Raw genomic sequence first — 24,129 nt, 5'->3', positions numbered from 1 at the left:
ACATATATGCACTTTAAATACTGCTGAGTTCTGTGTGTATTAATACTGTTCTGCTTGGAGATTTTAGCTGATGTATTTATAAGAATTCTGGGAAATGAACATGTAAATGAATTTGTAACCTGTCCTAAATGTGAGCCATAAAAACAGATGGCCTGATTTTGTGCACTGAGGCATAAATCTGCCTGACTTTTTTCCCTCATGGCCATTTAAAGGAGAATATTTATATTTTCTCCTTTTAGGGTCAAGCATTTTTACTATTGGTAACATTTAAATTGAAGAGTAATGGCATTATAGCAAATACAAAATAACAAATTACTTTTTTAGGCCTGTGTTTTGAAAGTATTTTAGTTTATTCTGGGTAATGGTACAAATTAGTTCTCTTAAACATCATTTTGATCACATTATTCTCTTATCCAAAGCATGTTGTGCTGTTAAATGTTAAGAGCAGTGTCTCTGGAAGATTGAATTACAGGTAATATTTGTTTTTAGGAATCAAAATTCCCTACAATAACTTCAGTGGGGGCGAATCCTCAATATTATTTTTAAAGGCTTCCATTGATACTCATTGCCTGTAATGTGAGTGTGTGCGTGTGTATGTGTGTGAGAGAAAGAGAGTTAGGAAGGGAATGGGAAGGAGGGGAGTATAGGGAGGGAGGGGGCACAGACAGACAGGAACAGAAAGAGGCTGACCACACAAATGATATACGAGCTGTTGAGGTGTTCACCAGAATCTCTGTGTGGAACAGAGAATAGACTGAAAAAGGACATTTAATATACTTAAAAATAAAGGGTAGGGTAAAGTAGGTTTATGGTTGTGAGTACATGAAACAGAGTTTATTCTTGTATTATTATTTATTAATTATTGTATTATTTTCCATATGAACAAATGTAAACCTATTTTTGCCCCACCATGTATGTATAAACTATAGGGAATAAACCTTGATAAAAATATTTTTATCTCTGTGCTATCAAAAAAACTGGAAATCACTGTTAATGGATATGAATTGAAGCAGGTTGATTAATGTGACCCTATAATATGAATTCCAAACACTTTTAATTTGATGTAGCTCTAGGTTAGTATTCTAGCCACTGTGCCTGAAGTCAAAGGAGACAAACTGGGAGCACATCAGTCAAATACAACAGCCAGACTGTTTGGCAGGGGCAGTGATGGTCCACTCAGGAGCATTTTAACAAATTGCCTCCATATAAGAATCAGGAGCTTTTACATAAAAATCTGAATTTCCTGCTGCTTTTGAAAATTGGGAAGATCTGACAACATTGGGCTACAGTATCATATGGAGCAGTAGGCAAGACTATCAATGGCTGGCTTTTGATAAGGCCTACATTTTCAAGTTCCCTGCAGTTCCTACCACTCTGTGACTCCCTGAACTAAGGCTGACTATCACTTGTCACTTATCACCGTGCTTGTACTATTTTTATCTTATAATAGAGTTAAATGAAAATGAAGTATTTCTTGAACTCATGTTGGTATTAAAAGTAGGAAAAGGAAAGCTAATGAGTGGGAATGTGTGTTTTAAAAAAATGGAAAAGAATACTTTTTTTTTTTTAAATGAAGACTATCCCTATGTGTTTAATGACAAACAATATATTTCTAAACAGATCAATCCGCTTCACTCTTCTGTGTTATTTGACTGGCCTTGGGAGACATTATTTCATGAGTTTATGTGAACTCTCCTTTTAAGTTATTTTTCCAGGCATTACTGTAAAAGCCTTATATATATGAACTCATTTGACTCACACAGTTCTTCTATGGTTTTGTCTCCATTTTTAAAGGAAATTGAGCATTAAAAGGTTATATAACTTGTACAAAGTCACAAAACCATTAAGTGGCAGAACCAAGATCAGAGGCCAGGCAGTCTGACCTTGGATCTGTGCTCTTAACCATGTTATAGCTAAACTTGTTTGTTTCCTTTCCTCTGAATTTATACTGTGCCTCTAGCCTTCACACTTTTGACAAGTCTTAATGTAGTAATTTTTTTTTTCCTTTCCACTTACTTTTTTAAAGATACTATACAGCTCAACTTTTACTGCCTTTATAATTTATAAAGCTTTTTCTGACTACATTAGCCTGAAATAATTTCCCCTATATCTTAACTCCTAAAAGACTCTATTGTCTCCTACTACCTTACAATGTCTTTTCTATTGTATTGAACTATTATTTAATTTATAAAAATGTCTTATATTTTTAAAAATATTTTTCCAACTAGATTATAATTTGAGTGCAGGGGATGGGGAAAGAGCTGTTCAGAGATGTTTAAAGAATTAATTATTCTTAACATGGATTATCTATTTCTAAAAATCTGAGATTGGTGTCAAAAGTAGTTTTGTACAGCTTGACCTTTGCATATGATTTAACTCTAGGCAAGTGAAGTAATTGACTTCAGAGAACCATCATAGAGAACTAGTCCCCAGGAGAGAAATTGGTTCGCTAATAAGAGGTTCAAGATACTCATTGTTTTGAAATGTCTTGACTTTGTTCAACACTGTAGTTCTAATCATTTGAAGCTATCAGAGTAACAATCATATAAATTCAGGCAATAATTGCTTGCTTCTAAAAAATTTTCTTTAGTGCAAGTTCTTTTAAGAGAGCTATTCTCACAACTTGTTTTATGAGGTCGTCATTACCCTGACACCAAAATATGTCAGGGACATTGCAACAAAAGAAAATTATAGGCCAGTTTCTCTCAGAGATGCAAAACTTCTTTAATAAAATATTAGAAAATCCAATCCTGCAATAGATAGAAAATATAGTAAGACCAAGTGGAGGTGATCCCAGGATCGCAAGATTGCTTTAACATCTGGAAACCAAACAATGTAATTCAACACATTTAAAGAGCAAAGGAGCCCGGCCAGTGTGGTTCAATGGTTGAGCATCGATCCATGCACCAAGAGGTCACCATTTTGACTCCTGGTCAGGGCACCCCAGGTTGTGGGCCTGATCCCCAGTGGGGGGCATGCAGGAGGATACCAAATGATGTTCTCATCAATGTTTCTATCTCTCCCTCTCCCTTTCTCTCGCTCTAAAAATAAAGAAAGAAAAAAAAGAACAAAGGAGAAAAATACATAATCATCTTGATGCAAAAAATGTTTTTGGCAGAACTCAGCATCCATTCATAATGGAAACTTGGCAGACTAGGACAAGTAGGCAATGTCTTAAATCTGATAAAGGGCATCTGTGAAAAACCCACAGCTAACATCAGACTTCATGGAGTAACGCTGAATGATTTTTTTCCCGAGATATTGAAGTAGACAGGGATGTATGCACTCACCACTTCTATTTAATATTATATTGAATTTCTAGAAAAAGAAATATTAGAAATCAAGAAAAATAAATAAAAATCGTACAGATTTGAAAGGAAGAAGTAAAACTCTACAATTGTAGATATAGAAAATCCTAGGAGATCTACACAAGTGCTAGATCTAGTAAGTGAATATAGAAAGGTTATAGCATACAAGGTCAATATTCAAAACTTTATTTTTTTGAAAATGACATAAAATGCTTTTTAAAATAGCACGAAGACATGTAAAATACTTCTTTTCAGTACTCTGAATTAATTAATTAATTAATTATGGTGTGGTTTAAAAAGCAATCAGCCTAAGAATTCTGATTCTTCTTAAATTGAGATTTAATTCTCATACAAACATAACATTGTATTAGTTTCAGATGCACAACATAGTGATTCTTTATATGTATATATTGTGAAATGATCATCACAGTAAGTCTAGTTAATACCACCACACAGCTACAAATTTTTTCTCGTGATGAGAACTTTTAAGATTTATTCTCTTAGAACATTCAAATATATACTACAATATTATTTAATTATAGTCACTATATTATATATTATGTCTCTAGGACTTATTTATTTTATAACTGGTAATTTGTACCTTTTGACTACTTTCATTCATTTCACAACCTTTCCCCCACACCACTCCTGTCCCCACTCCATAACCACCAGTCTGTTCTCTGTATCTTAAAATATGCTTATGTTTTAGTTTTACTTTCACATATAAGTGAGATCAATGGTATTTGTCTTTCTCTGTCTGACTTATTTCACTTAGCATAATGCTCTCAAGGTCCATCCATGTTGTCGCAAAAGGCAGGATTTCCTTTTTTTTATGGCTCAGTAAAGTTCCATTTTGTGTGTGTGTGTGTGTGTGTGTGTGTGTGACATTTTCTTTATTCATTTATGCATCAGTGGACACTTAGTTTGTTTGCATATCTTGGCTATTGTAGATCATGCTGCAATGAATATGAGGGCTTTTTGAGTTAGTGTTTTTTTGTCTCCTTTGAACAGATACTCAGAAGTGGAATTGCTGGATCATATGGTAGTTCTATTTTTAAATTTTTGGAGAACCTCCATACTGTTTTTCATAGTAACTGCACCAATTTACTTTTTCACCAACAGTGCACTAGGGTTTCCTTTTCTCCACATCTTTGCCAACACTTGTCGTTTCTTTCCTTTTTGGTAATAGCCATTCTAACTGGTTTGAGTTGATAATCTCATTGTGGCTTTGATTTGCATTGCTCTGATGATTAGTGATATTGAGCACCTTTTCATGTACCTATAGGCCATGTGTATATCTTCTTTGGTAAAATGTCTATACCGATCCTTTGCAAATTAAAAACAGGTTTTTTTTCTATATTGATTTTAGAGAGAGAGAGATAGAAACATCAATGAAAGAGAACATCACCTGGCTGCCTCCTGCATGCCCCCCATTGGGGATTTAGCTCACAACCTGGGCATATGCCCTGACCAGGACCTCTTGATGCATGGGTCGACGCTCAATCACTGAGCCACACCAGCCAGGCCCTTTGCACATTTTTAAAGTCAGATTGTGGTGATATATATTTGTCATTGAGTTGTATGAATTCTTTATATATTTTGGATATTAACACCTTATCAGATATATAATTTGCACATCTTTTCACCCATTCCAAGGTTGACTTCTCATTTTATTGATGTTTTTTTGGCTATGCAGAAGCTTTTTAGTTTAATGTAATCTCACTTGTTTATTTTTGCTTTTGTTGCCTTTTAGGAATTCTTATCCTAATAACAGATTGAGTGAAACAGTATAACAATGATAAAATGAAAAGCAAGAATTGAAATACACTACATTATTTTATTAAATCATCAAATTTATTTTAATTATATGGCTGAACGTTTTCTCTTCTAGATGTTAGAAAAAACTTATCCGGTATCTTCATACAGAGGTATCAACAACTGAAGTATAAAATTACACTTTTTTTCTAATTTGCTGGTATCTTTCAGGCTTAGCACATTTCCTGTGAATATGAAACCTGCTTTGTAGGGTAAATAAAACAGAATACTTGGCCTCAGAAGATTTAACTCTTAGGAATAAATTTAACAAAAGATATGCAATGTGTATGCACTGAAAATAATGAAATGTCACTGAGAGAAATTAAATAAAACCAAAATAAATGAAGAAATAGAGATGCTATGATCATGGATAGGAAATTAATTATTAAGATATCAGTTGACTCTAGATTGCTCTGATGATTCATTGTAATCCAATCAGAATCTTAAAAGTCTTTTTTGTGAAATTAATAAGCAGATTCTGACATTTATAAGGAATTGTGAAGGATCTGGAATAATCAGAGTAATCTTGAAACAGGAGAACAATGTTGGAGGATTTATTCTACTTGATTTTTTAAAAATTCTCATCCGAGGATACTTTTCTATCATCAGACAGTGAGAGGGAAGAAGGGAGAGAGAAAGAAACGTTGATGTGAGAAAGAGAGACATATCGACTGGTTGCATGACCCAGGGCCAGGGACGAACCACAACCGAGGTACGTGCCCTTGACCAGAATAAAATCTGAGACTCAGGTCTGCTGGCCAAAACTCTAACTGCTGAGTCAAACCGGCCAGGGCTATTTTATCTGATTTTTAAGATTTACTGTAACACTATGTAATCAAAAGAGGATAGACAAATAGACCAGTGGGATATAATACACTTAACATACAATGTGAATTGGTTTTTGACAAAGATACCAATGCAACTCAATGTGGAAAGGAGATTTTTCAATAGATGGTGCTGCAATAATTTGACATTCATGTGGAAATAAAATAACTTTGATCTACCTCTCACCATTCACAAAAATTAATATGAAGCCATCATAAATTTAAATATAAAAGCAAAAGCTATAAGACATCTAGAAGAAAATACAAAAGGACATTTTTGTAGCCTTGAGGTAGGCAAAGTTTTTTTACATAGATATGAAAACACACTTACTGTAAAAGGAAAAAAAAAAGACAAAATAACTACATCAAAATTAAAAACTTCACTCATCAAAAGATATCATTAAGAAAATGAGAAAGCATGCTACACATGGGAAGAAAATATCCACAATACAAATATTTTACAAAGGATTGGGGATAAGGTTCGAACAGACCCTACAACACAGAAAGGATCTGTGAATGGCTTATAAGGTCATGAAAAGATATACAACATCATTAGTTCATCAGAGAAGTGCAAATTAAAACCCAAAGTAATAAAAATATATATCTAAAATAAATAGATATGGATATAGATATAGATAGATACAGATATATAGATGAATGTTCACAGAAGCTTTATTTGTAAAGTCCCAAACTGGGGATACCAAAGTATATATCAACAGGAGATTTTGGATAAACTGTGGTGTGTTCATAGACTGAAATATTAACTCAGTGATGAAGAGACAGTGAATTACTGATAAACACAACAACATGGATGCATCCCAAAATTATGTTGAATGGACAGAGCTAGACACAAAATAGTGCTAAGTGTATATGAAATTCAAGAATAGGCTATACTAAAAAATATCAGAACAGCGGTTGCTTCAAGGTGGGGAAAGATTGATTGGAGGGGGGCACAGGGAGTTTTTTGGGTAATGGAAGTGTTCTATATCTTCATTGAGGTGGTGGTTACATGGTTGTATACAATTTTCAAAACTCATTGTACACTTAAGATCTGTGCATTTCATTCTCTGTAAATTTTATTTAAAAAGGACATATTTTCTTACCAAATGATTTCTTTTTTCCATTTGAAAATTTGCTCTTACTCCAAAGATTCTCTTTAAACTTTCTTACAATCCACAACAGCTATACTTCTCTCTTTTTATTTTTCAATCTTTGTTTTTTACTTATTGTATTTATATTACAAAATTTAAAGAGTTAATCATGTACTCTTTTGTTCCATTATCTGTTATTTTCTGATGTTGATGTACTTTTAACAGATTTCACTTATTAAGAAAGTTTATTTGAAACTCCAATGATGGTTATGTATTTGTCTATTTCTGTTAGATTTTTTTTTCACTTTTTTCCTTTTATTTTGAGGTTGTGTTATTAGTTAGGTGTATACAAATATATAGGGCTTTTATATCTTTCTGTTGGGTTAATCTTGTCATCATTATAAAATGTCCTTTTTTTTTTTTTATCTCCAGTAATACTTATTGCCTTAAAAGTCTACTTTGTCTGATTGAGCTATGCCACTTTTCTTTTGATTTTTCTTGGTATATATAAAACCTTTTTTTTGTATATTTTGTGTATTTTTTGTATCTTTTTATTTTCAATCATTCTCTGCCCTTATATTTAAGGTATCAACATATAATTGGATTTTTTCCAGTGCAGTCTGAAAACCTTTGTTCTTTAATTAGACTTTTTAGTCCTTGTACATTTAATGTAATACTGGTACTGGATTTAAATTTGCCATCTATTTGTTTCCTCTTTGCCCAATCTGTTCCTTGTTTTTTTTTTCCACCTTCATCTTGGAATTGGTATTAATTGCTGTTATCCCATTTTCCCCCTTGAATAATTCATTAGCTGTACATTTATTTTTATTTTTTTAATTCTCACCTGAGGATATGTTTTTCACTGATTCTAGAGGGGAGTGGGGGAAGAGAGAGAGAGAGAGGAGAAAGAGAAAGGGATACATCAACAGGTTGCCTCCCATACACACCCTGAGCAGGGATCGAACTCACAACCTGGGTATGTGTCCTAACTGGGAATTGAACTCACCACCCTTTGTTACATAGGATGATGATCTCACCAACTGAGCCACACCAGCCAGGGCTGTACATGCTTTTAATATGATTACCCTGATGATAGATAACCTTTTAAAAGACATAGACTTCTATTTCTTTTTTTTTTTCCTGTAATGCTTAACAATTCAGGGAATCCAATAGATATTTGCAGTACATTCTTCTAGATTTACTCTATTTCCTTAATGTTTTTAAAGGACCTAAAAATGTTTTTATGAATGTCATGTTAAATAAATTATTTTGACTATTATTTTTAGAATAACACCCAGAAAATTTGATAGTGTTCAAGCATCCAAGGGTCACAGAAGTGGAATTATCACTGGTGATGTTGGAAACTTAACTTTAAGCAAGAGGGGTATACGGACATCATTTACATTTAGGAAAGTGAGGCAAACACCTTGCAACTGTAGTAAGTATATAATTTTGGTTTTATTGTAAAACAAAATAAATCTAGTATGAAAATCTTTTAAAGTCCCAAAAGATTTGTTTTACCTTCTCTAATGACATTTCCCACATTTTGCCTGGCATTGTACTTACATATATTTTTCTTAACCACCCCCATTGAAGTTTACATTCTTTGAAGGTAAGGATTGCATCTTATTCATGTTTATTTTCTAAAAACAGTACTTGAGCATAGTTGGATGCCAAATAAATATATATTTTTAAAGTCACAGTTAAGAGTGCTACAGTTATAGGACATTAAAATATCACAAAAGTAGGTTTTGTTGGAAAGAGTTTGTCAAGTTTTTAAATTACTTCTCATTAACCCAAAGTGGAAATTGGAAATGAAAAATTGAGATAACTCTAGGGGGAAAAACAATGGTTTTTGTCAATTTGGAAACCTATGAAGGAATGAAAGAAGTACTTGAAAACTTGTCAAGAGGATGCTATTTTGAGTTGTCTACACAAGTATATCATGGCCTATATTTATTAGACTCAATAAATAAAAACCCTTTTAATTTTATAAATAATATTTTTATGACAGTGATGTAAGATCATTTTTATATCCTGGGTTTTTTAGTTATGGGAGATATCTCTCATTTGCTTTTGGATCTAGTCATAATCTTGAAAACATTTAAAATTAAATACCCTTATTATAGCTACAAGATGTTATCCTGTTAGAAAACTTGAAATGTCTACTACATTAGTTCTCAAGAAACTTGAAGTCTAGTTAGACAAGCTAGTTTTCTTATACAAATGTTTCTTTGTTATGGGCATTAATTAATTACAGGTAAGGGATCCTATAAGAAACTCTGATTGTATACAGTTGTCCCTCGCCACTTCGCGCCTCGACTTTCTCGGCTTCACTCTAGAAAGTCGAGGCACAAAGTGGCGAGGGATGATTGTGTATAAATAGAGAATCCTACTTCGCGGAAATTCATTTATCGCTGTAGAGTCTGGAACTGATTAACCACGATAAGTGAGGGCTGACCATAGTCTACATTTTTAGAAAAAGTTCAGGGTCATCTTTTGGATATTTTTGGTAAACATTTATGGATTTTTAAATGATAAGGGTTGCTACTCCCTTTAGACAACTCAGATGTTCATAATTTCCAAGAGAATAAAATTTTACTAAGACCAATTCAGGATAACTGGAATGTATATTACAGTGTAATTGTAATTCTGATTTAACCAACATAATGTAACCTATCTGTTTCCACATGTGTGTTTTAGAGTCCTCAAGCTTTCTGGGCTACCCTTTTCTTAAATGTCCACTTAAAATGTTTAGAGCTTCACTTCACACATTAGTAGGGACTAGATACTCCCACCCCCATTCTGGACTTTCTCAGGGTTTGGCTTACTCTAGTTATATTGAGGGAAATTTTCTGAAGCCATCAATGCTGTAGCCCATTACTGTTTCTAATTCATGTCTTAATCTTGTCTGTGGTTTCTCTAGCGGCACTATTCCTTTCATTCTCTAGAATACTACCCATAAAAAGATGTTGTGTGTCACAAACTATGGCTGAAGACAAACGAGAATTACAGCATAGCAGAGAACAGGCAATGATTTAAAATAAGTATTAGACTATTGCAGAGAACAAGGAACAACTTCAAAATTAATTTGAGACATTATATCCTAAATTTCCTCTGTCAAGTCTTCTACTGGGGTTTGTGCATTCTATTGAAGAAGGCAACACAGTGTAGTCATTGAGAATATGGGCTCTGGAGCCTCCACTGCCTGGGTTCAAATTCTGGCTTTATGATTTACTGTCTTTGTCACTTTGGGATTATTATTTAATGTTCTGTGGTTCAGTTTCTCATCTGTAAAATGAGTGTAATAGTACCTATCTTACAGTGTTACTGTGAGAATTGAGATTTATAAATATATATATATATATTTATAATAATAATATATATACATATGCACATACACACATATATACACACACACTGCTTCAAATAGTGTTTATTAAATGCTTGTGGTTATTACCAAGTGACATTTTGCTTCTAGGTTTTGTTCTTCCAAGAGTCCTAGTGCCCCCAGAACTCCTATGTCCTTCACCTGCCAAGAGTAGCTAAATTTCTTCTGCTTAGGCCTATCTTTTTTTTTTTCCCATGTATGGGAAATTTTATTTTATGTATCAAAAACATAGGTAGCTATAGATATAGATATGGACATGGGTGTGAACATATATAAAGGGAATGAACATAGCTTTTCCTGAAATGAAATTCATCTTGCCTTTTGTTTATTTTCCCTTTGAGTGATTAAAAATTGGCATAACCTGTTAAAAGAGGCCTTCTCATTCAACTAACTTTTGAACAAGAGAAGAACTTGAAAGAGGCTGGGGTTGGAGCAGGTATTCTCTCTCTCGAACCCTATGGCTCTTAGAAGTGCTTTGTAATGTGCCAAGTATTACTAAAACCAGATACAGAAAATTCCAAGTTTCATTACATTTTGAGCCAGGATGAATGAAAAGTGACAATTTGTGATATGGATCAGAGATAGTACGGGATAGAAGGCATGAGGTTTCCAAGGAAAATGTAGGCAGCTTTTACCCCAACCACCTGCCCCTGCCAGTCTGCACTGCACATCCTGAGTTACTGCGCACGGCGTAAATAGCTGAAGTGATGTGAGATTATTTATTCAAATGGCACAAGTACAGGTGGAGCAACAACCTTTATTGAAGAGAATACTTTAATATTGTGATTTTTTTAAGTGTACAATATCCTTGGCAAGCTTTAATATTTTTATTAGCATTATTAACTTTGTGATAAATTGTTATAAAATTGCTCTAAAGAGTATATATAATGAATAGGTATATATTGAGTGAATATATATTGCTTAGGCCTGTCTTATCAAGATGCTTCACTGAATAAAAGGACCCTTAATCCTAGGATGAAATAGGCATCTTCATTATAAGGCATGCAGAATTGTAGTCATGTTTTGTTGCAAATAGGTTTTCCCCCTTCTTTTTCTGTTGTATCCATCACCCATATAATTGGATTTGCTAGGTAAGAGCTATTGTTTAACTGATAAATCAGAGGCTTCTTATTCTTAGTCACCAAATTTTAATTGATTTGCTTTTTCTTTTTAAGAAAACATGAGACTTTTTGAATAATTTGGATTTAAAAAAACGAGGGGGTTTATATTGCCTTATTTTTTCATTAGGTTACCCTTTGGTCTGTGACAGCCAGATGAAGGAGCCTCCTCCATCATTTCCAGAGAGCAATAAAGAAGCCTCACAGTTGGAGCAAAAATATGTCCATCGAGTTTATGAAGAGATCGCTGGGCACTTCAGCAGCACGAGACATACTCCTTGGCCACACATCGTGGAGTTTTTGAAAGCTTTGCCAAGTGGTTCATTAGTGGCTGATATTGGCTGTGGAAATGGAAAGTATCTTGGCATAAATAAGGAGTTGTACATGGCAAGTAATTGTTGCTTCTGGCTTTCTGCTTTATTTGTAAGGGTATTATCACCTTCATGATACAATGATTTTTTTTTTTTTTAGATTGCAGAAAAATTGTAACCAACAAATTGAAAATTAACAAATGCTCCCCTTCTTTTTATTCACATAGAAATTTATGGGCATGCCATTGTTTGTATTTTTTTCTCCCTTTAGATTTTGCTTTCAAAGAAGATTCTTTTATCAGTAAAATTATATTTATAAAAATCTTTTACACATCAGAAATAATTTTTATAGGAACTATTTTCTTTGTTTAGATCCTCCTAGGCATGAGAAAGATGGAGCAAATATTTTTATCCATCTTTTGTAAATTAAGAAACTGAGATTCACAGAGGTTATATTATTTCCCTGATGTCATATTATTTGGGAATATAAGTTGAACTTGAACCCCTGCCTCCTGACTCCAAATCTAGTGTCCTTTTACTCATAGCAGGACAAAGAAAGGTTACTATTTGTTAGTGTCTTATTGTTGAAGAGACTAAGGCTCAAGCAGATTAAAAAATTTGACCAAGGTGCCCTCCCAGTGTGGCTCAGTGGTTGAGAGTCGACCCATGCATCAAGAGGTTGCCAGTTCGATTCCTGATCGTGCACACGCCCAGGTTGTGGTCCCGATCCCCAGTGGGAGCATGCAGGAGGCAGCCAATGATGTTCTCTCTCATCAGTGTTTCTATCTCTCTCTCCCTGTCCCTTCCCCTCTCTCTAAAAATCAATAAAGAAAAACGAATTTGACCAAGGTTACAGTGCTAGACTCAAAATATGAACCCATTTCTTGCCTGATGCCAAACTTTCTATTTTCAGTTGCTGTAATTTTCTTTTCTATGGACCATTCTTTTTTTTCTACTGTGCTAGGAAGTAGGAAGTTCTCCCTGCACTTGTGCATTGTTGTAAATACTCATGTCATCACTGCTCTGTGAGGACTGGAGCTTCCCGTTTTCAAGATTAGAGGAGGAGGAAGGACTAGAGAAGGGGAGCTGGTAAGGAGAATGAGAGCAGTCCACATTTGTGGGCTGTGGTAGTATGTCATATTGCTGATAATTTATTTTTACCTCATCCTAGGTATTGTGCACCTACATGAAGAAACAAAGTTACTACTGCAGTTGAGGAAGGGTATAGTTTGTGCATTCAGATAAAAGAACAATTTAGCATCAAGATCAAACAGTACTAATATATTGTTACCATGCTTACAATTAAATTTTAGTTTATAAAAAATAAGGTCTAGTAAGTTAAGTGTGTTCATGTTGAAAGGAGAATAGTTTTTTGAAGTGTCACTTAAAATCACAATCAAGCATAGTTCAGAATAAGGTGACTTTTTATGTTTAAGGTACTATACAGAAATGTTTCTAGGTCCAAAAGTTGGATGGGGCAAGGCCTCAAAAAAAAAAAAAAAATGTTTTTAAGTTCTGCTGTTGTACTTTCTTGGTGATAACCCATGGCTTTATCTAGTTAGGTATCATTTGTGACAGTGAAACTAGGCGGAAGTCAACTCATTGATGTAGTCATAATGATAAAATTTCATGTTACAATTGAGAAAAATGATTACTTGATAAACAGGCAACTGAACCAAAATCTGAAGGAAGCTGATTCAAGAAGGAGCATATTTAGAAGGACTGGAAAATTTCAAGTACACTCACTCTCTATTGACGGCACTCATTTTATCAGGGGAAGACTATATGTGTTCTTTCCTGTGTGATTCCTGGACGCTGCAGCATTGTCCGACCTCTAGGGAAGGCTCAGCAGTGTTATTACAGTGAATGAATGAAAACTACTTGTCTGGTTGTAGTTCTCATTTTTATTTTACCAGAAATGAAATTATTTATGATAAAAGGGAAGCCTAGTTTTTTAAGCTGTTGAGATTCCAGCTTGGGTGGAGCCATGATTCTTGAGTGGTTTTTTTTTTTTTTTTTTTACTGTTTTTCTTTTTTATTTCTATTTTTATTTTTTTTATTTATTTAATTAATTTATTTTTGTTAAGATGTTCCTCCTTTTTTTCCCCCAATGATTCCCACCTCCCGCTCCCTCCCCGCCCTGTCCCCAGCTTTGTTGTGCATGTCCATTGTTTATGCATACATGCATATAAGTTCTGTGGTTTATCTCTCCCCCAATACCCCCTGTTCTGGGAATTGTCAGTCTGTACCCCACTTCCACGTCTCTGGAACTACCCCATTCCTCAGACTGCTATGTTCATTATATTCCACAAATAAGTGAGATCATATGATACTTGTCTTCTCTGTTTGGCTTGTTTCACTTAGGATGATACTTTCCAGGTCCCTCCATGTTCTCTCAAAGGATAAGAGATCTTTCTTTCTTACAGCTGCATAGTACTCCATTGTGTATGTGTACCACAGCTTTTTTATCCATTCGTCTACTGATGGACATTTGGGCTGTTTCCAGATCTTAGCTACTGTAAATAGTGCTGCTACAGACATGGGGGTACAAATATTCTTTCTGATTGGTGTTTCAGGCTTCTTAGGGTATATTCCTAGAAGTGGGATCACTGGGTCAAATGGCAGTTCAATTTTTAATTTTTTGAGGTAACACCATATTGTTTTCCATAGTGGCTTCACCAGTCTGCATTGCCACCAGCAGTGTACTAGCGTTCCCTTTTCTCCATGCCCTCGCCAACACTTGTTGTTCAATGATTTTTTGATGATGCCCATTCTGACAGGTGTGAGGTGATACCTCATTGTTGTTTTAATTTCCATCTCTCTGATGATTCGTGATGTTGAGCATTACTTCATATGTCACTTAGCCATTTGTATGTCCTGTTTGGAGAGGTGTCTATTTAGTTCCTCTGCCCATTTTATAATTGGGTCCTATGTCTTACATTTGTTGAGTTGTATGAGCACTCTGTATATATTGCAAATTAACCCCTTATCTGATATATCATTGGCAATTATGCTCTCCCATACAGTGGGTTGCCTTTCCGTTTTGATGATTGTATCATTTGCTGTGCAGAAGCTTTTGAGTTTGATGTAGTCCCATGTGTTCACTTTCTCTTTTGTTTCTATTGCCTTAGGGGATGCATCATTGAAAATTCTACTGCATATGATGTCTGAAATTTTGTTGTCTACAAGTTCTTCTAGGATTTTTATGGATTCATGAGTAACATTTAAGTCTTTTATCCATTTTGAGATTATTCTTGTGTATGGTGTAAGTTGATGGTCTAGTTTCATTTTTTTGCATGTAGCTGTCCAGTTTTCCCAACACCATTTATTAAAGAGGCTGTCTTTACTCCACTGTATGCTCTTGCCACCTTTGTCAAATATTAATTGAGCATATTGCCTTGGGTCCATTTCTGGGTTCTCAGTTCTGTTCCATTGATCTATATGACTGTTCTTGTGCCAGTACCAGGCTGTTTTGATTACAGTGGCTTTGTAGTATAACCTGAAATCTGGTAATGTGAATCCTCCAACTTTGTTCTTCTTTTTCAAGATTGCTTTTGCTATTCAGGGTCTTCTTTGGTTCCATATGAACTTTTAAAGTACTAGTTCTCGTTTTGTGAAGTATGTCGTTGGTATTTTGATGGGGATTGCATTGAATCTATAGATTTCTTTGGTTGGTATGGACATTTTAATGATGTTAATTCTTCCAATCCATGAACAGGGTATGTGCTTCCACTTTTTTATATCTTCCTCTATTTCTTTTTTTAATGACCTGTAGTTTTCTGCGAATAGGTCCTTTATTTCTTTGGTTAAGTTTATTACTAGGTATCTTAATTTTTTTGCCGCAATGGTAAATGGGATTTTTTTTTTTTTTTTAGTTTCTCTATCTGTGAGTTCATCATTGGTGTATAAGAATGCTATCAGTTTCTTGACATTAATTGTGTATCCTGCTACTTTGCCAAATTGATTTATTAACTCTAGTAAAGTTTTGATGGAGTCTTTGGGGTTTTCTATGTATAATATCATGTAATCTGCAAACAGTGACAGTTTCACTTCCTCCTTTCCAATTTGGATTCCTTTTATTTTTTCTTTCTGTCTAATTGCTGTGGCTAAGACTTCCAGTACTATGTTATATAAGCGTAGCAAAAGTGGGCATCCTTGCCTTGTTCCTGTTCTTAAGGGAAATGCTTTTAGTTTTTGCCCATTGAGTATGATGTTGGCTGCAGGTCTTTCATATATGGCCTTTATTATGTTTAGATATGATCCCTCTATTCCCACATTGCTGAGCGTTTTTATCAGAAATGAATGCTGGATTTTGTCGAATGCTTTTCCAGCATCGATTGATATGATCATGTGTTTTTATTCTTCATTTTATTTATGTGGTGTATCATATTTATTGATTTGTGAGTATTATACCAGCCTTGCATCCCTGGGATGAATCCCACTTGGTCATGGTGGATAATTTTTTTGATGTATGGCTGGATCCAATTTGGTAGTATTTTGTTCAGGATTTTGGCATCTATGTTCATCCTGGATATTGGCCTGTAGTTATGTTTCTTTGTAGTGTCTTTTTCTGGTTTTGGAATTAGAATTATGCTGGCCTCATAGAATGAGTTTGGAAGTCTTCCTTCTTCGTAAATTTTTTGGAATAGTTTGAGGAGAATGGGTGTTAGTTCTTTTTTGAATATTCGGTAAAACTCCCCCGTGAAGTCATCTGGGCCTGGGCTTTTGTTTGCTGGGAGAGTCTTGATTACCTCTTCAATTTCTTCTGTTGTTATTGTTCTGTTCAAATTTTCTATCTCTTCCCGGTCCAGTTTTGGGAGACTATGTGTTTCTGGAAATTTGTTTATTTTGCTTACATTGTCGAATTTGTTGCCACATAATTGTTCATAATAGTTATTAATGATCTTTTGTATTACTGTGGTGTCAGTTGTTACTTCTCCTCTTTCATTTCTGATTTTGTGTATTTGGGTTCTCTCTCTTTGTTTCTTGGTGAGTATAGCTAGGGGTCCATCAATCTTGTTTATCTTTTCGAAAAAAGAGCTCTTTGTTTCATTGATCCTTTGAATTATTGTTTTTTGTTTTTTTTTTCTTTGGACTGTATGTCATTTATTTCTGCTCTGATCTTTACTATTTCCTTCCTTCTACTTGCTCTGGGGTTTTCTTTTTGTTTTCTCTCTAGTTCTTTAAGTTGTGAGGTTAGGTAGTCTATTCAAAATTTTGCTTGTTTCTTGAGGTAGGCCTGTAGTTCTATGAACATCCCTCTCAGAACTGCTTTCGCTGCATCCCATAGATTTTGTGTTGTTGTGTGTTCAGTTTCATTGGTTTTCAGGAGGTTTTTAATTTCTTTCTTGATCTCATTGGTAACCCATTTGTTGATAAATAACTTGCTATTTGGCTTCCATGTGTTCAAATGTCTTTGCTTGTTCTTGTTGCAATTGAGTTCTAGTGTTATGCCATTGTGATCTGAGAAGATGCTTGATATGATTTCAATCTTCTTGAACTTGTGGAAACGTAGTTTGTGTCCTAACATGTGGTCTACCTTTGAGAATGTCCCATGTGCACTTGAGAAGAATGTGAATACTATAGTTTTGGGGTGTAATTCTCTGTAGATATGTTAAATCCATTTGGTCTAGTGCTTCATTTAGAGTCTATTTCCTTGGTAATTTTTTGTCTAGAGGATCTATCCAGTGATGTCAGCGGGGTGTTGAAGTCCCCTGCTATGATTGTATTGCTATCGATTTCTCCTTTGAAGTCCCCCAGAAGATTTTTGATATATTTTGATGCTTCTATATTGGGTGCATATATGTTCATCAAGGTTATATCTTCCTGTTGGATAGATCCTTTCAATATTATATTGTGGCCTTTTTCTCTAGTTATGGCCTTCATTTTGAAATCTATTTTATCAGATATGAGTATTGTTATTGCAGCTTTTTTTTTCTTTCTGTTTGCTTGGAAGATTTTTTTCCATCCCTTCACTTTCAACCTCTGTGACTCTTTTGTTGTGAGGTGGGTCTCTTATAAACAACATATAGATGAGTCATGCTTTCTTATCCAATCAGCTACTCTGTGTCTTTTTATGGGGGCATTCAATCCATTTACATTTAAGGTTATTATTATATGTACCTACTTATTGCCATTTTTGTTTAGTGTGGTTCTATTTTTCTTCCCATTTCTCCTGCTAATTACAGCAGTCCTTTTAACATTTCTTGCAGTGCTGGTTTGCTGCTAATGTATTCCCTTAGCCTTTTTTTTTTTTGTCTGGGAAGCTCTTTATTTGACCTTCTATTTTGAATGATAGCCTTGCTGGTTAGAGAAGTCTTGGATTCAGATCCTTGTTTTTCATGTTGATTACTTCATGCCATTCCCTTCTGGCCTGTAGTGTTTCTTGTGAGAAGTCAGCTGAGAGCCTGATGGGGTTTCCTTTGTAGGTAATCTGTTGCTAATCTCTTGCTGCCTTTACGATTCTCTCTTTGTCTTTAATTTTTGGCATTTTGATTACTATGTGTCTTGGTGTGGGCCTGTTTGGGTTCTTCTTACTTGGGGCTCTCTGTCCTTCTTGGACTTGAATGCCTTCTTTCTTCACCAAATTAGGGGAGTTTTCTGGCACTATTTCTTTAAATATATTCTGTAACCCTTGCTCATTTTCTTCTTCGGGGACTCCTATGATGTGAATGTTATTACGTTTCCAGTTGTCCCACAGTTTTCTTAAGCTGTCTTTCTGTTTTTTAATTATTTTTCCTTTTGGTTTTCTGAATGTTTGATTTTTTTCTACCCTGTCTTCTAATTCACTAATTCAGTCCTAAGCTTTTTCTACTCTGCTATTTAGAGTTTCCCATGTGTTTTTTATTTCTGATATGTCATTCTTCATTTCTTCTTGGTGGCTTTTAATTTCCAACTGGTTGATTTTCAACATTTCTATGTCTTTACTCATGGCACTCATGTCCTTACACATGCTGTTGAGCTTCCTCAGAATCATGGCTCTGAATTCTAGTTTTGTTAACTTGCTTAAGTGCACTTCATTTATCTCATCTTCGGTAGAGGTCTCTTGTTCTTTCATTTGGCTCTTGTTTCTGTGTTTCACCATTTTGGCTATCACAGTGGGTTTTGAAGCCTGCCAAATTTTACCCTTGGGTGTTGGTATTCTGCTGTTGTGGCTCCCTCTCTTGGGTTTGGATGAGCCAGTGAGGACCCACGTTAAACACCACTGTCAAGTCTTACTTTCCTGGTTAGAGATGCTAGTCCAGGGATGGTACAGTTATCTTCTATTTTTTTGGCTGGTGGCTATCAGTAGCAGTTACCTGAAGAGCCTTGGCTACTCAGTTGAATGAAAAACTTCCTGGGGTGCTCAGTTTAAGGGAATTTCTCGAGGGTGGGGCAGATGCGGGTTGTTGATGGGCTTCAATTTGCATTTCAATGGCCACCTGTGGGGTTGGATCTCAGAGGGAGGGGCCACCGCCTCTCTCCAAAGCCCTGGGAAGGAGTAAGATGACCACAGTACTGTGTGGTTGCAACTCAGCAAAAGCTCTGAGCACCCTCCAAATCCCGAGTGTTCCCACACAGCTCCAGTCCGGTCTGCCCTCCCTCTGTCAGAGCCCAAGGTAAGTGGCTGTGGCTATTTTATCCTCTGTCCCGGCTCTGAGCTGTGGAGCAGCTTGGGAGTTTAACCTAAGGGTGCTTCTCACAGCTAAGGCCTCTGAGGACTATGGGCTCCAGCCCCCCCTCTCATGTGTCTGAAATCCTAGCAGGATTGAGTCAGTGTCCCTGGTTATGTGGTCCTCCAAGCTGTTTTTTTGTTGCTTTTTCCTGTCAATTTGTCTTTATTTTCGTTGTAATTCCAGTTTGGTCCTGGGAGATGGCCTGTGTAGCTTCCATTCACTACACTGCCATTTTGGAATCTCCTCCTTGAGTGTATTTTGAACAGCCATCTTTGAACATGAAAATATATGCATTTTGACATTCATGAGGGGATGTGACCTGAGACATTTATTCTGAGTATTCAAATTTGGGACAGTCACAGAATCTAAAAAATTACTAATATCACTTTATATATAATTTCTTTAGCCCGGCTGGTATGGCTCAGTGGTTGAGCATGTACCAATGCACCAAGAGGCAACCAGTTCGATTCCCAGTCAGGGCACATGCCCAGATTGTGGGCCAAATCCCCGGTGGGGGGCATGCAGGAGCCAATCGAAGTTCTCTCTCATCGATATTTCTATCTCTCTCTCCCTCTCCCTTCCTCTCTCTCTAACATCAATAAAAAATAAATAATTTCTTTAACAAAATGCATTTTAAAGTACCAGCTTGGGCTCTCAGGGAAATAGTTTTATGTACTGCTTTTCGTTTCTGTAAGAATTATATGTGGTGAATTTGTTTTTATCTGATCTCAACCATGCCTGGCTTTATTCTTCTCTTTAACTAAAAAATTTTACATTCTGACTAAGAACCATTTCTTCCTTAGACTTTTTCATTTCTGTCAACTAAATGTTGGCTTTATTTTCAGAGGTAAATTTTATATGCAAAGATTTTTTTACTTTTAAGAGACTTATTCCCTTTATAATAGTATCAATACTAGATGAGATGTATGTGGTCTGCCTCATTCTCTAAATGTTCTGTGCATTGATTGCAAATCACATTTGATCCAAATGTGTTTTTTAGACAGTTACTCAATATGAGGTATGGACTTTCTTGGTTGTAAATTGTTAGGATTACAAATATAATAATAATGCCAAGAATTGGAGATATGTTTATATAGGCCTATTCTGTACATTTCTGGTGTGTGTGTGTGTGCGTGCTCACGTATGTGCATGTGCACATGCACGTGTGCTTTATTGTTGACTGCCCCAGTAAAGGAAAGAACAGAAAGAACCTAACAATGTCAAATACCTGCTGTGTGCTAGTGCTGTGCTGAGTTTTCTCACATGCATAGTCCAGGAGATTGGTGTTACTATCCCATTCTACAAACCGGAAAACTGATGTTTGGATTTGTCATGCCCAAGGCATATATTAGCATCTCATCTCTAACTCCAGAATCCATACTCTATGGCGCTGTGCCAAGACAGACTGAAGGCTAGCTGTGGTGACAGAGAACAGGCTGTAACTTCAGATATGAGAGGAATCATGTCTGTTTTGTTGTGCACTTTCTTGGCACATAATAGAAGTCTATTAATTGTTGAATGGTGAGAAGCAAACCTGTGAATTCATCTGTGGTTTCTTACATGAAACTGGAATATACACAGTCTGTGTTCTGCAACCTTGAAGGAAATGTGACAACCTCAAAATGCGGGCCTTCCCTCAGAATGCGGTATCTTCAGGGTTCATGGATCTCTTCATATCAACTCCTTCCATACACTAATAATAACTAACACTTGGATAGCATTTTTCAGTTAGTGAAATATTTATCATGCATCATTTTATTTTATTCTCATATTTGCCCTGAGAAGTAGGTATTTTTATGATGAGGAAAGAGGCTCTGAGATATTAAGTAGCTTTCTTATGTTGTTCAGTTAGTTATTGCTGAAGCCAGAATTTAAATCTAGATTTTAGTATGCTCTTCTTACTGTACTTTACTGCCTTTGCCTATTTCTCTGCACTTTAAACTTATGCTACCAGTCTGATTTCCTACAATTGCATATTTTGTTAATAGTTTAAAAAATGTATAAGAAATAAAAATTTTATAGCCACAATTCAGAAAATGAATGTGGGAAAAAGGAAGAACATGGATTTTTGGAGTGAGAAAGACTTAGGTTTAAATTCCTGCTCCACCACTTAAATACTGTTCAACTTGGGGCAAATTACTTATGTTCTTTGAGATGAAGTCTCCTCATTTGTAATATGGCGGTAATAATACCTAACTCAATGTGTTATGAGGATTAAGTACATTATTACAAAGAATCTGCTTTAATATATAGTGGGTCCTCAGTAAAAGGCAATTATATTAGCCTATTTAGCGTTTTTTATACTTTGTACTATTTTCTTAGGATAATAAATTTTTAAAAGAATAATTATGGAGTCAAAAGTTGTAAACACTTTTATTGTCCTTAAAAAATGGTTTGCCAGCACTGGTCAGTGTGGCTCACGTGGCTGGGCATCATCCCATGCGCTGAAAGGTTTCTGTTTCAATTCCTGGTCAGGGCATGTGCCTGGGTTGTGGGCTTGATCCCTGGTAGGGGGAGTGTAGGAGGCAACAGATCGATGTTACACTCTCACATCTGTTTTTCTCTTTTTCTCTCTCTCTTCCTCTTTCTCTAAAAAATATATATATATTTTTAATGGTTTGACAAATTGCTTTTTAAAATTGGGTGAGCCAATCTGTACTGTCAACAATACTTTATGAGAGTTAAGTATTATTGCAGTAGTGTACTTTGGTTTTAAAATGTTTTGATACTTTGATAGGAGAAAAATGGAACCTTGTTTTAATTTGCAGCTTTGATTCTTAGATTGAATATTTTTTTTCATTTTTACATGTACTTTCAGAATTACATGTTTGTTAGTTGAAGATTTTTTTAATTATACAGGAGTATAATTATTCATTTTAAGTCCAATCACTATGTGTTTTTATGTCATTGATCTCCATCCAACACACAGAAGTATGTGAGCCTTTTAATATCCGTGAATATTTATAAATAAGCCATTTTCTGTCCTGTTGTTGACATTATACTGTATTATTAGGGAGAGTTTAAAATACTTGGTACTATTCCTGGTATAAAAACATAGGGGAATTTAAAAACAGAAAAGGAAGTGAAAAAAATAGTGATGCTTTAACTATAGTATATGGAAGACTCAATTAAAATAAGTGAGAGATGAAAGTACACAGCCAGTCATGAGCCAGGTCCCTGGTCATTGAGGACCTTCACTAAACCTGGTGCTTTATGGCTAAAATGCCCCTTCTGTTGGCAAGAAGGAGTGAAGAAAAAGGACATTTTCTCTGGTTTTGTTTGGCTGCTGTTCTCCTTGTTCTGTTTTATCTGTGGTTCTTAATAGTAACTTTCCTCCTTTGAGTAACTGTGGAGCTCTGTCTCTGGGGATTTGCTTAATAGGCAAGTTGGATTTCTTCCTGTTGACTTTTAGCAAAGTATAGCAATCTGAGAATTGGACATACTCGAAACTTCTATTTCCATGAACTGAGTTATATTGTAACAAAAGCTATCAAGCACCAAAATCTAATATGCACGTTACTTGAGTAGTATTGTTATCTTGATATTGTGACTGTTGGCTCAGTGGCATAGAATATGTATGGAAATAAATAAAAGTAATACGCCAGTTATTTACCTTACTTATACTGGTAAAGGGAGCAATTGGGAATCATGCCACTGTTGTTATTAATGGGCCCTTAGTACTGTGACATCTTAAAATATGTCAAAAGGAAATTGCTATACTTTAACTCTAGCTTGGTGCCTTGTATTATACCTGAGAAATTAATGCAGTTCTTGGTAGCATATAGAAGCTGTTTAATGCCAATCAGAAATTGAATATAGTCCTGTTAAGTATGACTATCGTGGTAGTATGATATAACTCAGTAAGAATTGCTTTGACATGAAGGTTCATATTCTTTATTCTCATATGGATTGAGGGAACCCGAATGATCAATGTTCACTGCATCAAAAATTCGAGTGAATAACTATAAGCTTGAGGTGGCTACTTCTGTTTGACGAAATATACTTGTACATATCTTTTCTCTGTTGTAGAGACTGGGTTAAGAAAAAAACATGTGGACATAATTATTAATTAGTGATTTAATATTTCTTAACCCTCCCATTCTTTCCTCAGTTTACATGTGCATGTTGTGCACATACATGTTCTCTACTCCATCTCTCTTACACACACACCACACACACATACACACACACAGCATTGTTTGAATTAAACAGCAAAACTGTGTCCAACAATAACAAAACTAGAGAGAAAATAGGCAGTCCCAACCCCAAACACTTCCCAGAGAACCAGACATATGCACCAAGTGTGTTCGGCCTCGCCTGCTTGGGAAGATGAAAGGATGCTGACAGCCTTCAATGTTGTCATTCCTATAGGATGGTTTGGTTATACTAAAAGGTTTGAGTAAATGTCATTTTATAAATTTTGAACTCAGCACTTTATTCTTGACATATATAGATTAGGTGTTTAACAGAACAAAAGTCAATAACTTTAAAAAATGAAATAAATTATTTTACTTAAAGAATTTTTTTTTCCCCTTTATTGATTTCAGAGAGAGAGGAAGTGAGAGGGAGAGAGAGATAGAAACATCGATGAGAGAGAACATCAATTGGCTGCCTCC

General features: G+C 35.3%; 1 protein-coding gene across 7 annotated transcripts in view; it reads left to right on the top strand.

The window, feature by feature from the left end:
• ALKBH8 (alkB homolog 8, tRNA methyltransferase) overlaps positions 1–24,129 on the top strand; it is a 74,400-nt gene that overhangs the window by 37,403 nt on the left and 12,868 nt on the right. For all 7 annotated transcript variants that reach the window (XM_036257918.1, XM_036257915.1, XM_036257917.1 and 4 more), the window contains 2 exons: positions 8,325–8,476; positions 11,678–11,934. In XM_036257918.1, the coding sequence (XP_036113811.1) occupies positions 8,325–8,476; positions 11,678–11,934 (409 nt within the window). The remainder of the gene's footprint in view (positions 1–8,324; positions 8,477–11,677; positions 11,935–24,129) is intronic.

Source organism: Molossus molossus, unplaced genomic scaffold (genome assembly GCF_014108415.1).
Source record: "Molossus molossus isolate mMolMol1 unplaced genomic scaffold, mMolMol1.p scaffold_m16_p_13, whole genome shotgun sequence".
NCBI lineage: Eukaryota > Metazoa > Chordata > Mammalia > Chiroptera > Molossidae > Molossus > Molossus molossus.
Note: the sequence above shows the minus strand (reverse complement) of the source record. Positions and strands in the feature narration are given on the sequence as shown.